Source organism: Alternaria novae-zelandiae (genome assembly GCF_023758075.1).
Source record: "Alternaria novae-zelandiae strain BMP 2774 chromosome Unknown scaffold_1, whole genome shotgun sequence".
Classification (NCBI taxonomy): Eukaryota; Fungi; Ascomycota; class Dothideomycetes; order Pleosporales; family Pleosporaceae; genus Alternaria; species Alternaria novae-zelandiae.
In genome coordinates, this window is record NW_026056961.1 from 821,404 (window position 1) to 837,845 (window position 16,442).

The 16,442-nt window shown below is 52.2% G+C and overlaps 7 protein-coding genes across 7 annotated transcripts; 2 read left to right on the forward strand and 5 right to left on the reverse strand.

Annotated features, from left to right (window-relative positions):
• Positions 1-218: 218 nt before the first annotated feature.
• On the reverse strand, positions 219-1,266 carry J4E88_000244 (uncharacterized protein; the record flags this gene model as incomplete). The annotated part of the gene is made up of 2 exons (XM_049393923.1): positions 219-1,073; positions 1,129-1,266. 2 exons carry the CDS (start codon positions 1,264-1,266, stop codon positions 219-221), a joined length of 993 nt encoding a protein of 330 aa, XP_049259752.1.
• Positions 1,267-1,697: 431 nt separating this feature from the next.
• On the forward strand, positions 1,698-2,910 carry J4E88_000245 (uncharacterized protein; the record flags this gene model as incomplete). Its single annotated transcript, XM_049393924.1, has 2 exons — positions 1,698-1,921; positions 1,992-2,910. The coding sequence occupies 2 exons, from the start codon at positions 1,698-1,700 to the stop codon at positions 2,908-2,910; spliced, it is 1,143 nt and encodes a 380-aa protein (XP_049259753.1).
• Positions 2,911-3,228: 318 nt separating this feature from the next.
• J4E88_000246 (uncharacterized protein) lies at positions 3,229-4,002 on the reverse strand (the record flags this gene model as incomplete). The annotated part of the gene is made up of 1 exon (XM_049393925.1): positions 3,229-4,002. The coding sequence occupies one exon, from the start codon at positions 4,000-4,002 to the stop codon at positions 3,229-3,231; it is 774 nt and encodes a 257-aa protein (XP_049259754.1).
• Positions 4,003-5,719: 1,717 nt separating this feature from the next.
• Positions 5,720-6,585, reverse strand: J4E88_000247 (putative secondary metabolism biosynthetic enzyme; the record flags this gene model as incomplete). Its single annotated transcript, XM_049393926.1, has 2 exons — positions 5,720-6,327; positions 6,393-6,585. The coding sequence occupies 2 exons, from the start codon at positions 6,583-6,585 to the stop codon at positions 5,720-5,722; spliced, it is 801 nt and encodes a 266-aa protein (XP_049259755.1).
• A 355-nt stretch (positions 6,586-6,940) lies between these two features.
• On the reverse strand, positions 6,941-7,855 carry J4E88_000248 (uncharacterized protein; the record flags this gene model as incomplete). The annotated part of the gene is made up of 1 exon (XM_049393927.1): positions 6,941-7,855. One exon carries the CDS (start codon positions 7,853-7,855, stop codon positions 6,941-6,943), a length of 915 nt encoding a protein of 304 aa, XP_049259756.1.
• Positions 7,856-8,433: 578 nt separating this feature from the next.
• Positions 8,434-9,228, reverse strand: J4E88_000249 (uncharacterized protein; the record flags this gene model as incomplete). Its single annotated transcript, XM_049393928.1, has 3 exons — positions 8,434-8,905; positions 8,955-9,076; positions 9,130-9,228. 3 exons carry the CDS (start codon positions 9,226-9,228, stop codon positions 8,434-8,436), a joined length of 693 nt encoding a protein of 230 aa, XP_049259757.1.
• A 2,445-nt stretch (positions 9,229-11,673) lies between these two features.
• Positions 11,674-13,674, forward strand: J4E88_000250 (uncharacterized protein; the record flags this gene model as incomplete). Its single annotated transcript, XM_049393929.1, has 4 exons — positions 11,674-11,809; positions 11,865-12,225; positions 12,281-12,650; positions 12,715-13,674. The coding sequence occupies 4 exons, from the start codon at positions 11,674-11,676 to the stop codon at positions 13,672-13,674; spliced, it is 1,827 nt and encodes a 608-aa protein (XP_049259758.1).
• Positions 13,675-16,442: the final 2,768 nt, after the last annotated feature.

The window sequence follows — 16,442 nt, forward strand, 5'->3', positions numbered from 1 at the left end:
CTATTTCTCTGCCATCCTTCATGCCGGGTTCGTCGTGTCGCAGTAGTGAGGACTGACAGCTTCATGTACAGGCGCGTGAAATCATACACGTATTCGACCACCAACTCCGAACAGACCCTATGAAGCCTTGCGCTGTATCCACTTCCGCCTCTTCGACATCGCTCGTACGTCTTGTGAGTTCGTCAGGTTTGCTCTGCGACCAGCATATCCGTTCATACTCACTCCTCGTCGTCCACCACTCTCTTCACAACCTTAACTCTCTTCACCTGACTAGTCGGCGCCATGACTCTTTGTCGCTGTGCTCCCAGCGATTTCCTCAACGCCGTCGTGAACTCCTCGTACATATCATCGTTAGACTTCGGCGCTTGAGACGAATAACGATGATAGCTGTTACGGCTGTCGAAATGGTCTTCGCCGAGCTTGATGATGTCGACAACGGCGTCTACTTTGCCTTGCGCCATACCCACAGCTTCCATCCAGGGGAACGCATCGCGGTAAAGTTGGTCGGCGCCGTACTTGGAGGCGCGGTACCAGCCGATCTGGGAGTCGATATGAAAGGCGGTGATGTTGGTCGCCCAGACGAGGGCAGCGAAGCAAGAGTGATTGTACGCTTTCATGGCGCGACCATGGAGCCAGCCTAGAATACGAAGCGTTCTGAGGCTTTTGGAGCGGTTGGGACCGAGGTTAATCATGAAGTTGTACAACGCGAAGCTATCAGTGAAGATGAATTCGTTCTTGCCATATAGGATATCGACGCCTTCCTGGTGGATCTGCTTGCTCACGGCGAGAAGCGACGTGACGAGAGGCGCTGATTCTTCTTGAGCCTTTCGGATACCGTTGTTCATGCGCTGGGCATCAGACCAGCTGGACCCTTCGGATAGCTCAGCTTGCAACTTGGCGGATATGCGCTCTACATTGCGGCGCTTGTGCTTGAACACGCCGACGAGGTTGATGCCAGAGGGGTCCGTGAGCGTGTACTCGTAGATTATGTTTCTGATCTCGGCAGGGAGTTCCAGGAAAGGGAAGATCTTGCGCTTGGGAAGTGGGCGGGAACTCGTCGCGACTGCACGCTTCTGGAGTAGATTCGTTAGTCTCAGTGCTTGTAATTCACGCAGAGGTGCATCGAACCTTTGCTTGTGGTGTGTCAAAGTCCGACTCTGAGTCCGAGACGTCCAGTTCATCGAGGTGGTATGTAACCTGAGTCCTCTTGCGCTTGGAGTAACGTCCAGACGCAAAGGTCTCTGCTGTGGCGCTGATGTCGGTCATGGCGAATGGCTGGGAAGTCAATTGCGGGTTGAGTATATCTGAGAGATGTCGAGATGGATCGGAACGCAGATGAGATTGAAGCGACACGTTATAACGCGTGTACGCAACTACTTTAATAGAACTCCGTCATGGAAGTCGCGTGGTCAGGTGTTGTTCGCTTTGGGACTAGTCTAGGCAGCGATGTCGCGATATCAGGGATTAGCAAGGCATCAATTCGACGGCGCAGTCGCTATCACGAACGTCAACGGTTATTCGACGACTCTTGCCTGAATTCGTCTACGTTCATGGTAATCGCGATGCGCACAAAGCGCAGCGGCGCGCAGTTAGAGGAAGGAGAGCTCGAGATGGGTTGCGTCACTCTGGTCCTGCTTAGTCACTGAGCCCACTAACCGAAATGAGAGGCTGTCAGAAAAGTACACCATCCCCGCAACATGACTTCCATACAATCCCTCACGTCTTTCAAGCTCGATCTGCCTCCTAGCTGTATCGAGTTCTTCCCGCTCAATCCTCAGTATGCGATAATCGGCACGTACAACCTCGAAAAGTCCGACGAGAAAGAATCCGCGGGGAGCGCTCCACACGATGGCAAAGTGAGCGCCAAAAATCAGCAGCGCAATGGCAGTTTGATATTGGTTCGCGTTGATGGCGATATTGTGTAAGCAGGATTATTTGCGGACCATCTGTATTTGTTGCGCTCGTCTAGGCGTAGTACTAACCCTAGACAGCCACATCGTTCAGACGCTGTCCACGCCATCAGCTATTCTGGACATACATTTCTTGACGCATGTCACCAGCTCCAACTTTGGCGTTGCAACTTCAACAGGTGCATTCGCCATCTACGAGCTCCAGTCGTGGCAGCGCGACCCCAAGATCGCTCACATCAAGACTATCCAATACTTCCCAGAAGATGTACTCATCACTGCGTTCACTTGGCACCCGGAGTCCTTCATGGTCGGTATGACGCTGTCGAACGGGCAGGTGTGTCTCGGTGTAATAGATACGGAAGACGAGTCCGATGCGCCTACGAAGATGGAAGTCGCATCGCATGATTTGGAAGCCTGGACCCTTGCGTTCTTACCGGATGGCTCAGGACTGCTGTCGGGTGGAGATGACAGCGCGCTTCGTTTTGCGGAGTTGTCGGACGGATCTGGAGGAAGCGTGCCCTGGATGGATGGAAAGATACACGGTGCTGGTGTCACTGCTATTCTCCCAGTACATCTGGACAGCCAAGGTGGTCTGATCATCACTGGCAGCTACGATGATCATATCCGGCTCCTCCACGTACCCATCTCAGGCCGTCGTCAGGTTCTTGCGGAAGCCAATCTCGGTGGTGGTGTATGGCGGTTGAAGCTGCTGGACCGAAATCCCAAGCTACCAGCGCACCACGGCGTAAAGAAATGGAGATCGGAGCCGCCGCCGGAGGCCATCCTACTGCTTGTTAGCTGTATGCATGCTGGCACTAGGATCGTTAGGCTCACCAAGAGCGCTTCCAAAGATTGGCAGATCGAGGTACTGGCCAAGTTCGAGGAACATGAGAGCATGAACTACGGAAGTGATTCTCAGCCAGAACTCAATAGTCAGGGTCAACGGACGTTCATATCTACGAGCTTCTATGATCGGCTGTTGTGTCTTTGGAGATACTAGTAGTCTGCTACAGGTAGTTGAACTCCAAAGAATAAGTATACATATCAAACATCACATGTGAAGCAAGCTGACTACAGTTGGCGATGATGTGTTTGTATTTCCAGAATTAACATACGAACAGTAAGAAAGAAACCCAAAGTAGCCACCAAAAAAAGGAAAACCCTCCCAAACGCCAAACATACGCCAGGAGGTCCTCGCTGTCAAAACTCAAGCCGGAACTCATAGCTTCGCGGGCACGAAGCCGGCATACGGATCGAACAGCATTGGGTCGAGACCGTTAGCAGCAATGTCGGCGTCAAACGCAGCGGTAGGCTGCGGCTAGTACCATCCAGGAGCCATGTCGTCGGCAAACGGGCTGTTAGTCGGGGGTTCCGACGAAGGGGCAGACTTGTCGCTGCCAGAAAAAAAGTCGGGTCCAAAACTAGGACCAGACGACGGAAGAGAGGAGGGCTCGACTCCCATGTCGTCCTCATATAACGGGATCTCCGCGAGTTGGTCGCCGCTCAGACCAACGAAGTCTCCAGCGGGGTTGCCGGGCTGCTCTTGAGGGGCGGGAGCAGGGGCAGGATGTGCCTGGACACTACCATCCAGGGCCATCGTGAAGTACTCTCGAGCCGGATCGAGAGAAGACGACGCAACGCCTTCGAAAAACCTTCCGAAGGAATTCTCCGAAAGTATGACCTCCCTAAGCTGGAGGAATCTCATCCCTTCAGTCAATCCTATATTGACCTCGTTGAAGCCAATATCCGAATCCATGACCGGGATGAACTCGGACTGATTCTGGCCATATTCAGACCAGTGGTTGTAAGGCCCTGCGTTCCCTTTCGGCCAAGTGGGCAGCCAAACGTGGCCAAACGCCAAATCCTGCTTCTCGGCAGGAATTAACTCTTCCGTCCACGCCATGTTGTTGACGATCACCTTGACCATATCGCCGTTCCCGTTTCGGTGAAACCCAACAAGGCCATGGCTGGAGGGGGCTTGGCGGGTCTGGAATTGGGCTTTGGCCTCCTGAGCGACCCTCTGCATGTCTGCTATGGCAGCCGCCCTGTCCTCGGCGCTTGCGCACTTGTTCTTGTCCCAGTAGCCGGGCATGCTGAATTGCTGTTAGGATTGTTTTGGGTTTAGGAGGTACTAGTCGTAGCTCACTTGAAGGTGAAAGGTAAAGTACTTGACTTTACTTTTGTGTTGGTGATGGTGGTTGTAGTAGTGGTTGTAGTAGTGTGTTGGTAGCAGAGGTGGTGATGATGTTGGATGTCTTGAAGGTAAGTTCGAAGACAATCTTGATATCTAACTTGGTATGTGTAGAGTCAAGAGTCGGATATCTGCTAAAGAAAAGAAAGAGAAGGGAAGAGAGGAATGCGCTGCGTTTTATAAGAATGAAAACGCAGCAGGTCTCCACAGCGGTTGTGAGTCTTCAGCAAGATATTATTAATGCGAAAAAAGAGATATTATGGAGCGACCGAAATATGAGCAACAGAACCATGTCACGAACATGAACACTGGCAGCTGAGTCGCTGCTATAGTCGCGGGAGGACGGTCACCAATAGCAAAATCAGACGCAACCTTGGAAGAGCTGAGGGTATTGTCACTACAGGATCATCTTTCGCGGCCAACTCCCCCGACGCCAGTATGGATGCCTATGTTTCCACACATATTGGTCACAGGAACGACTGAAATGTCTTTGTGCGAAAGCGGCCACTGGATCTAAGCGACTGAGTCTTCGCTCTTTCGCGGGACTCGAGGCGAATCAACGCCATTATTCAGCGATTACAACGCGACAAAGTCACGCATCACGCTCAATCCATTCAAATCGCGCTCTCAGTATGCCCAAAGCTTCATTCAGCGCTCGAAGTCCAAGACAATGCACGCTACATCAACTCCCCATCATCCGTCACACAGACGCATATGCGAAATTCCAGAAGCCATTAACCCAGATACTGAGTACCGCAAAGCACATGATACGATGCAAGGACCAGGTTGCCATGACCAGACGAGAAGTAGCAATGCTTTCCTCTGCACCATGGATGCGCAGTGAAGCTCTGGGAATCATAGGGCAGAGTGCACGGACACGGTTTTGAGAAACCATGGATGCTACGGGTGCGGTGGCAGTGCTATGAGTCTTGCGGAGCTTTTAGCCGGGTGGTAAAAAGCGTGTCACGGGATGGGAGAAGATGGAAGGGGCGTCGGCGCGCATATCTGATTTTGTGAATGTGTGAGTGGGTGTATGTGGGAAACCGCTTGGGCTGGAAGAGCAATGAGAGGAGTAAGCGGCTTTGGCTAGCTCGCAGTGCTGCCTGGCTTTCCTTTGCGCTGGGGGAAGATATTGTGCTCTTTGTGGGATATTAGTAGCATCGCTGATGGCCAATGGCCAGGACGCCATCTAAACATTCACACAACCAGGTCTATTGTTGCAAGGAGTCGAGTCGATGCCTGGCGGAGCTTTGGTGAGTCGGCTTACCACCTTCTCATGCTGTTGTGATGTAATGCTATGACGGTGTCGTATTCTGCCCGGGCAGTCACGAAGTAAGAACCGCATCCATCTCATCACACAGAGCCTACAGAGTATAATGCCGTATGGCCAATGCAGAGTACAACGTTGTATAGTTAATGCATGCTATGTCTTTCGCTTTGCCTACAGGATGATCCACCCCTCTAGATACCGATACCGACCGCCGACACCGAAAAAATGCACCCACTGTAAAGCCAACCACGCCAAACGCTACGCTAAGATGCAGTAGATCAAAACTAAATGGGTATCGTAACAGATGACACGGAAGAACAGCAACAAGAAACAATACCGAAAATCTCATCACCTCCTAGCGGGTGGTGACAACAACCCGCTGCTAACCGACTCTCTCTTCAGATCTTCCTTCTCACCCAGTAATGCCTTGACTCTCTCCACTCTTGTCACAGCCTTCTCCAAGCGATCCAGCCTGCCCATCTTCTCCCTGTCCCTGCGCTCCAATGTCTCGACTCTTTCTTCCAGCTTAGCTCTTGCCCGTCGCTCCTCCGCTACCATCTCGTTGGCCTGACTAAACAATTGCACGCTCAGTTCTTCAATCTCGGAATCTACAGTCTGAATACGTGCTTCCGCCTTGGCGCGTAGGGCACGCTCGCGCTCGAGCTCGTTGAGAAGGGTGTAGTCGACCGGTGGTGCATGGGACGGGTCTTTTGGCGGTGGAGGTGGAGGCATGCCACCTGTATTCGCCGGCGACGGAAAGCGGCTTGTGATGAAGGAGAAGCGGGAGGCTTTTGTAGAATTCGCAGTTGTGGGACGTGGGGGATCGGCGTCGACGGAGGGGCGCGAGGATGGATTGGGGATATCGGATTGTGAGGTTTGGGTTCGGGGCAGTTTAGGGGCGTTTTGCGTCGCTTGGAGGCTGCGGATCTGGTCTTCGTAGTCGGCACATCTGTCGACTAGACGATGTTAGTATGTGTGGGCTCGGGTGTGATGTGACGTCGGACGCATAATGGGGGCGTACCAGCTGCCGTTGCCTTCTCCTTCAGGCGCTCCATTTGCGCCTCGAGCTCTTCTATCCTCTGCCTCGCGTCTTGCAGCTCGGCCATATTTATGCTACTGCCACATGACGGACAGCTCGGGGCGTGCGCCTCGTTTGGGGCGTGTTTCGACGGCACTGGAGGCGCTGGCGGCGATGCTTCGATGCTCGCTGCCATGACTGCGCCGGTGTCGTGAGTTTCGGGCTCGTAGTAGTAATGTTTCGTTATCGCCGGTGGCAGTCGTGCGTGGTTTGAAGAATAAAGGGAGATTGTGGGGTTTGGGTCGTGGTCGTGATGACGGAAACTTGCTGGGTTTCAGGTGATCGGCACCTGTCTTCGTCATGCAGGGATCACGCGCGTGCGGGCGCTATGTCCATATCTGGACTGACGTGTCCAACTCTATCTGACAGTGTCCACTTCGCGCGGATCACTTTGCTTTTGGTCTCGTTCAAGGGTCTCACGCAATACAGAAGAGGATGCAGCTGTAAGTTCTCGGGTCTTGTTACTATCTTGACTAAGGCTAAGCTTCAGTCTACGCGAAAGCGGCCTTGTTCTGTTTGACCCAGTCCTCCAGCTTCGTCGGCTCCCGCTCCGTGTACTTTTTCACGTTCTCCACGGCGTCCTTGTAGATTTTGCCATAATCATCCTTCCCGGCGTTACTCTCCCGCATTCCCCGCGCCAGTGTGTCGAGTATAGGTTTAGGCATGTGCGCCAGCTTCTTGAACCACCTCTCCTCGTCAATCTCCTTGACTTTGATCTCTTTCCCCAATGCTTTGCCAATCACAGCCATACCCTCACGCTGGGTCAGAAGTTCAGGGCCACACAGATAGATCGACTGCCCCGCTTCTTTCTGGAATCGTGGCTCTGCGAGAAGTGTGCCGCACACAGTGCCGATATCTGAGGGAGCGAGGTAATCGAACCGCACGTTGGGGTAGAGGATCTCGACCTCGCCCTGCTTGATGTCTGCGGTATACCAGAACACGTTGCTACTGAAGTATGCGGGTCGGACGGCGGTGTATGAGACGCCAGTCTCTCGCAATGCGCTTTCAGCTGCGGAGTGGAGAGCGCCAATCATATCCGTCTTGTTGGCTTCTGAGTCCAGAGGATCTTCGACCTTGAACGAAGACAAGAGGACAATGTAGGTTACACCGGCCTCCTTGAGCGCTTCGAAACTGCTTCGCATGCCGTCTTCGACCTCATGTACGACGTATACGAAGGCTGTCTTGGCACCAGATGTCTTGACCGCGGTCTTGATGGTCTCGGGCTTGGCCAGATCAGCTTGAACGCGGATAAAGCTGTCACTGTTTCCCGCTTCCTGGATACCTCTTAATGGCTTCTTTGTGTCGCGCATGGCGAGGTACACTTTGGCACCACGCCTGTGTGCTTCAGTGGCAGCGGCGCTGCCTACTGCTCCAGTCGGGCCGAAAACGAGAACGGGAGAAGTCATGGTAAATTGTGGAATATGGCCGAAGTACTCTGAGTTGATGTGAAAGTATTGAAGGTATTGTTCCGTCTCTGTATGCGATATCGAGTTGCTTTATCTAATGTTTGCCAAAAGAAATCGCTGGTTGCCTTCTCGGCTTCCGCGGCACGCGCTAACGGCCTCTCGGTTTCTCGGTATACAAATGCTGTTCGGAACAAGGCTGCGCTACCACTTATGTCGCTACGTGCATATCTCAACACCCACAAGGGTCTGTTCAATCGCTATCCTCGCACCTCCTCGCTGTCCGATGTGGTCGAGAACTCGACGGTCGGGACCCCGAGGTCGCCGTGGATGACGTCATGGATATCAACATCTCCTTCAATCGTGTGCTGCACTGCGCGACGTGAAGATCGTCCGCACTACAGCGTAGCATCCACCTGAACCTGTCTGTCGAATCTCGGCCATAATCTTACTCCTTCGCGAGGCTACTCAAACTATCGCAATACTGCCACGGAGACCGACGCGCATTAGTGACAATTTTCCGATTACTCAGCAATGGATACTCTTGAAACGCCACGGAGAGGCAGCTAAGCCTAGAAGGCTCACTGAAGCTGGCCGTACATGTTGTGTACCCGATCTGGGACCTGTACGTTGCTCCTGTTCTCACTACGTATCTCATGTACGATCGTTCTCGTTATTTCGCGCTTTCCAGGCAGCTCTGAATCGTCCAGTATGCACTTCTCACTATCTCCATCATCGAGGTCGTCTCTTTGAAATCGCGAACGGCCTCCCGTTGGTCGACTTCCGACGGTAAGGGGTGGTCCGACGTTATACAGTGGTATGCCTTTGCTACCAGACCCCGTCTTGGATCCCATTCCCAGAAAGGTCGACGAGAGAACGCGGCTGAAGAAGCTGTCGAATTGCTTTCGGAGTGCGGGTAGAGACGCGACAAGTATACCGACCGAGAGTTCCGATGCGGACCAGATGGCGAGGTTGACACCGTCCCATGTTGGATCGGCTGTCTTCGTCAACGCGGAAAGCTCAACGGTCTTTGCAACTGAACAAGCGGTTGCACTGATGGCTGGCTCAGCTGATGTCAATGCAAATCCCGGAGGGTACTTACACAAGGCCAAGACAGAAGACGATGCGCAGACCCCATTGCGTACGCCTTGGTAACTGGATGGTGGACAAGTATATGATGGGTGCGACGACGTATATCACGTCAGTGACACAGTTGGCAACTCCCTGTTTTGTCATCAGCTGGTTACATCAGCAAAGCAAATATAGGGAGGACTGACCTGACTGTACGTGAGAGGCGAGCTAGTCTTTATGAAGCACTTGCCTTTGATGGACTTATTCCAATTTGCTTCAAACGGTGTGCTGCAAAAGCAGCCCATGATGGGCAATAGTAGATTGAACGTAGTGACCATCAGTATTGAAGCCCACACCACCGCAAGGTACACTCTCGAGAACTTAAGGACTAGAAGGTAGCCACAAATCGAGTACTTTAGCGTTGCGACGGCAATAAGGTTTAGGATCTGTGTGATCCAGAGGTAGTAGCTGTACTTCGGCATATCGTAGGGCAGCCTGATGCTAGGATCCCGAATATGACGACCCAGGCCATGCTGACATGTTTTGAAGCGGATACCCGACGTTGCGACGTTTAGCATCTGGGCCCATACTAGTCAGCATATCTTGCCTTCATGATAAAGCTACTGGTCTGACGAACTGCTGCAATGATGAGAAGGTAATCGTGTAGTACAAGCTTCCGCTTAGCCCTGATGCTATACACAAGTCGCCATACGAGTACCGCAGTACTCAATATGCACAAAATAGTCGAGGGAATGAGGAAGACAGGCGCGCGGTTTGGCCATTCCTGCTGCTCGGTTGGTGCCATTGCAGATGTCGATATTGCGTAGATGCAGTGTAAACACAAACGGAGGGAGAAGCGATGTCAGTTGGCAACGTGCGCAAAATGACACTCTTTATCCCAGCCGTTCGCCCATCTGAGCCTGTTGGATACCCCAGGATCTCGGGAGGGCCGCTGGAACGCCCCGTTCATCTTATCGGCTGGGGATCTGTTCGGAATAGCTCACGCGAGCATGGCGTTTCATCATCTGCCATCAGTAGCAGGGAACCCCAGCGTCTACTCCGCTCTCCGCTTCCAGCTTCTTCGCAGTTTCCAGTCTCGTGCCAAGATGTCGTAAGGACTATACTATTCATGCACTTGTGCGGCATCAGTAATACCCTCTCGTCATCTATGCAAGAGGCTCGGGCTTGACGTTGTGATGATGGGCATGAGACCTCTACACACAACAGACATGATGGTATCAGCATGCGCTCCAAGATATAGTAAGCCGCAGCATACTCGAAGTCAGTTGCTTGCTGCTGGCCAACCATTCAACCTTCAGTCTTGATGTTGACTATGCCAACCCAGCAATACACGAGTCTGGATACGATCGTGTTGGGACGCATGGATTGGTCTGTTATCTTGAAATCCTTCGAGGCGCACGTTGCAAATAAATGTGATAGCTATGCATGCTAAGAGCCACAGAACTGGGTATGATCCGTGCCCGTGTGGCTGTCATCTCTTGGGCTTCGTCACTCCATCGGGTGTAAGCGAAAGCTGGAAAGGCTGCAAGGTCGGTGTGATGGCCCCAAGAGCTGGAAAGACCAGTTCGCAAAGACGGTTCCACAAAGCTGCAGTGATGTAAATACACCTCTTGCGTGCTGTATCGCGCTGTACGTGTGGCTCCACTTCATGTTTGTACCTTGAAGCGTGGTTTTACGCCACCTTGGCATGCTTCGGCCAACCAATTCTTGTCATGTGCTCCAGGGTCAGAACACAGCCCTTGTCGTTCGTTGGATGCCTCGACATCGTAGACTTCGCGAGCGTGCAAGCGTGCAAGCGAGGCTCGGGGCGTCGGCTGGTGAGCCAATTAAGGTCCCGCCGTCCCGTCCCATCCCGCGACGATGCTGACTGCCCAACAGGCGAAAGAGGATTCGTGACCTGCATCAACCAGCCGGTTAAAATTGTGTGCTGACAGCTGTTGGCATTTGATGAGGAAGATGCTAGAGACCCCTCACATATAAAATTGACACAGGGCGTAACGGGTGAAAGAAGTTCTCGTAGAGCCGGCGGTCCACAACGGTGGACCCTTCCGACTTGGCAGCAGTGGCGCCGCAATATGTGTAAACCACGACCCTGCTCCTGCTGCCGGTATATTGGGGGTTGCCACAATGCTGCTTCCAGCTTCAACATTTCACAGCTGCTCGGAAGTCGGTAAAAGCGTAAAGACGTTACAAGAAGATCAATCCTGCTCGTCAAGAGCCTGGAAAGGCAAACGAGAACCTAGAGCGGTCAGCAAAACTTACTAGGATCGTCTGCGCTCAAAGGTGTCCTCCAGTACCAAAGAATCAGAGTTAGGCAGGGGAGCGGCGTTGGTGTGGGTGGGGTGACTTCCTGAATGCGGGACAATGCCGAGCCGTCTAGCCAAGATCGCCTAATCTCGGGGCCATGCTGTTTCTATCAATCTTCCATCTTGCGCCATGCAATTGCAAGGACCTGGTATGCCGCCTGAATTTGAGACCCTTTGGCCAGATCTACTGCTCACTGCTAACTGTATCGGAGCTTTGTTGCCGACCTTAGCCACAACGGTGTACCGACTCGTGTATCCATACAACTCATGCACGCTCAGGTACCGCAAAAATGCTAAGAGCTAACATGGGGCTTTGTGGAGAGTTTAAGAGCTCAAGAGCTGCCCTTCTTCCTCTCCCGGCATATTCCACCCTCGTCAAAGTCAATCTCTTCTTGCGGTATCGCCTCGAAGCAGCTCGCCAGGATGCTTTACCCTAGGAACTTAGCCGTCGTTGCTTTGCTGGGGCTGTCAGCCGCCCAGGAAACTTACGACTATGTTATTGTTGGAGGGGGTGTGACCGGTCTCGTCGTGGCCAATCGTCTGACCGAGGACAAGAATAGTGAGACTGACCAACCAATCTAGAGTTACACAAAGCTGACATGATGGTCGTACAGAATCCGTACTTGTCATTGAAGCTGGAAGAGCAGACGACAACCCAAACATCCGCATGCCTTATGGCGCCACATATGCCCTCAATACCTCTCTTCTGTGGACAGACTATGTGTGCCAGCCAGAACCATTCCTCGGGAATAAGACATGGAACACTCGTGTCGCGCGGATTCTCGGAGGCGGGTCTCTCGTCAACGGAATGATATATGATCGCGGATCAGCGGCAGACTACGATGCCTGGGAGGCGTTGGGCAACAAGGGTTGGGGATGGGAGGGGATCTATCCGTTTTTCAAAATGGGAACAGAGTACATCCCAGCTCCACAGGAGACTATTGATCAAGTCGGTATTACTTGGGACCCCGAGGCGTAAGTCAGCGAAATATTGCCCGTGTGAGCAACTTTTAACGTTGGTAACTTCCAGCTACGGAAAAGGTCCACTGAAGATCGGCGTCACAGACACAGTATACTCCGATATCACTGACTTTTTCGACGCCTTCCAAGGCACCGGTAATGCGCATGCCGCCCGCGATGGAAACAACGGCGAGGCATATGGTACCTCATGGTACCCCAATACCATGAACCCCAGGACTGGCGAAAGAACGCACGCCCGTAACTCGTACTATGATCCGATCATGAGCCGGTCGAACTTGAAGGTCATACTGGAGTCTCTCGCGACTGAACTCGTGTTCGACGGAAATAAAACCCTTACGGCGAAGGGCGTAAAGATCACCGACAAGAAGACTGGCTCGACAAAGACCTACTATGCGAAGCAAGAGGTCATCTTAGCTGCGGTAAGTAGAACGTCAAGCTGCCTGCAGAGTTGCGCAAATACTGACTTGACATTTTCGCTTCCAGGGTGCCGTAAACACACCAAAGCTTCTCCAGAACAGCGGCATCGGACCAAAAGCCGCACTCGAGGCTGCTGGTATCACCGTAAAGCTCGAAAATGACGGCGTGGGTTCGAATTTCCAAGACCATCCGTATACTGGCGTTGGGTGGAATGTCACCGGTGGCAGCACCCCGAACGGGTTTTCCTTGACCACAGACCCGGCGTATAATGCTTCGGCGTGGGAAGAGTACCGTGCCAACAAGACCGGACCGCTGACTCAGGCTCGTGGCAACAGTCTAGCCATGATGCCACTTCCGGTAGTGGATCCCGATAACTACGACAGTATTGCGGAACGGGTGCTTGCCCAGGAGAATGACGCACATTTGCCATCGATCTACAAGAACAATGCGAAGCTGCTTAAGGGTGTCGCAGCACAGCGCAAAGTTCTCGCCGACATCTTCCAAAACGAAAAGGCCGCTGTAGTAGAGTACCCTGTCCCATCCTCAGGTGGCTACATGCTCGTCGGCTTGGAGAAGCCGGTTTCTCGTGGCACCATCATGATCAACGCAACCAACCCTCAAGGACCACCACAAATCTTCTACAATGCGCTCAGCAATCCCATTGACAAAGCAGTTCTTGCTGCATGCGTCCGTTATATCCGTAAGGTCTGGGCGGGCCCTGAATTGGCGAAGTACACCCCGGTCGAGACGACGCCGGGAGACCAGTACACGACTGATGACGAGATCATCAATAAGATGATTGAGCAGGGAAGCATTTGGCCGACGCTTTCGCATCCATCCGGCAGCTGCGCTATGTTACCTGAGGATATGGGTGGTTGTGTGTCTGATGAGCTTCTCTTCTATGGCGTCGAGAAACTGTCCATCGTCGATGCTTCCATCCTTCCTCTCATTCCCTCCCAGCACATCCAGTCGACGATGTATGCTGTCGGCGAGAAGGCTGCGAGCATCATCAAGAGCCGCGGCTGATGTGAAGCGCAAGCTGTTCATGTAAATAGTCTGTAGTCTAATAGACGAACGCGCACATGATCTGTGATTGGGCTTACTAGTTTGAGTGTGAGGTTGGGGCTACGTACTTGTTCCAAGCAAGCAGGAGTACCTCTATCAAATTATGCGCACCGGCGATGATCGATGTGTTTCTCGATGAATGTATGGAGTGTATTACGATGCAATCAACGGTAATGAGATGGGGAGGTTGGGTGAGTAGAGAGAAGGTTGGCACCCCTGGACGCGTCACGCAACAGGCGCTAGTTTAGCGTGAACTATATGTGACTATGATGACGCGATGCGCCTCCTCACAACACGGAGGGAATGATACGTATTTGATTGTTGCTTCCTGTGTAATAGCTTTCCCGAATGCTATTTCGATAGAATCCTTGAGCTCTCCACACGCGGACATTAGTGTGGCCAGTGGACATCTCCCGTACGTTCGTAATCCCAAGCCGACATGCTGCCATCATCGCTGGAGCATTCGTCGTCGAAAGTCGCTGGGCTGGCATCTGGCAGCTCAATAAAGGCGCCTGTTTTCTCTGCGTGTACTTTTACTTCATATCCAAGGTATGCCAGAACAATGTCACCGGTTCTCTTCGTTGGCTCGCGGCTTCTTCGTGGTCATAGGGGCAGTTTGGTATAAGTTTGATGTAACAAATGGCCTCCACGTCCGTCACCATGTAGGTATTCGTCATCGTTTCTCCGCTCTAAGTCCCAGTCTTCTTTGGAAGCATTACGTCCTCGACCCATTTCAGCGTTGAGTTGCTCATGGTAGCGGTGGCCAATGTTGCACGATCTTCTCCATGCTGAGTTCATGCCAGGTATACCGAAGCAAACAAGTTGCGCAGGGCCTTCGCGGCAGGCAAAGCGCACAACATTAGGTGATGTGGCTTTCTGCACCAGGGTGTGGCCTCGGCTATCCTATATATAAGTAATCCCTACTCTTCTTCTTCTTCGATCATACATTCTTTGATCCACTTATCCGTTCACACATTTGAGACCGCGTTGATCCTGGCTCATTCATGAGCGTTTGGGTACACGAAGGCCTGAGCCATACCGCGATATCCTCGAGGTTGGTATAAATGATCTCTAGAGTGACCATGTCGAAACCCCAGCACGACTGGATCATTGGGGTATATATAAATGAAGTGTCCGTATGTGTAGGTGCAAAAGCTCGGCTTCGGACACAGTAGTCCATACGTCTGCCATTGAAGACCTCCCGCAAAGGTTCCGTGGCTTCTCTCTTTCTCCCATGCTTCCGGAGGGGGAATGATATAGAAGCAGGGCTCTGCTCGTGTATATAAGTAAATCCTGCTCTTTTTCTTCGATTATATATTTTGTGATCCGCTTCTCCGTTTGTAGATTGAGCATCGCGTTGGTTTGGTAGTGGCTTGATCTTCTTGCAAGTCTGGATCATCGAGGTATATATAGATGAAGTGTCCGTGTGCGTAATCACCATCGCATGAAATCTCAACCGCGGATAGCGTTGTCTTTGGGCTTGCGATTGGAGCATTCGAGCCATGTCGTCGATGTACGGGTACCAGCGTCTCCTAGAGTTAGAACAAGAACACACTTCAAGTCCTCTTCATTCCGGTGTATGGTCAATAGTGGGTGGCTTTGGTATGACCTGCCGGGATTCGTAGCTTGGGGCGCATGCGACGAGTGCGTGGCTCATAGTAATTCATCCTGCGCGAGAGGTCCAGGTGACGTTTTCTTTCCCCTCGCCTAGTTGCCGGGGTCGTCCTTCTCAGCATGAGCTGTCGTCCGCCACCGCTCGCCTGAACCACGACCAATCCTCAGTTCGAGTGCGAGGCGCACTCTCTCCTTCGTCACTCATTATGGACAGCTGGGTTGTGGGTTTCTTTGCCGAAAGCGACCGGGCGTCTTATGACAAGGCAACTGGGCGTTGATGCGATTATCGCATCTCCCCAGGGGTCTCTGTGTCCATGCGTAGTGCGTATATATAGCGAGGAGTCGACTCGCAAAGGCGGCAATCGCTTGACCATGAACATACAGGCTCAGCCAAAGCTCCACATGGCTGCAAAGGTGTAGGTATAAATCTACTATCGGTTAGCAACTTGACTTACTCAAAACCCAATAAAACTTACAACATGTAGCTGCAACCAAGGGACAAGCACGTAAAGTTCTTCCGGTTTTGGTCATATACGAGATCGTTGCCACCTGTCTCCCACGTCCGTCATGGACGATTTGGGAGCGGAAAGAAAAGGTCGTGGTCATGCGGCAATACAAAGTAAAACATCCACCGAAATGTATATAAGCATTCTGTTTTCCGCTCCACTCCCACCTGGTAAGAAAGTCCCTCGGTGTTCTCGCGTCGTCGAATCGACCAGCCGACCATCTTTTGCGGATGCGGCAATAATTCGGCTGGGTATACTTTGGACAAGTGCGAGTCGAGTTAGCAGTCGTTCTTCATCCTAAGAGTAGTGAGCACGTTGCCGAAGTTTCGTTAGATGAGAGAAGTTTGCATACCAGAGAGGAGGTTCGCTATGCACGAGATCCTACGGTGGAATAACCCCGGTCTGCTATGTATAGATACATACGTTGATCAAAACCGCGCAGCATCCCAGGACTGAGAGGGGGATGATGATGCAATGCATTGCATATGAGTGTGCATATATATGAAGAGTGAGATGGAATCAAGTATATACGAAGATAAAGGCGTTCGCTCCTGCTGGGCTTGCGGATAAACACCCAACAGGAACGGACGTCTTGAGTTAGAGAAAGAA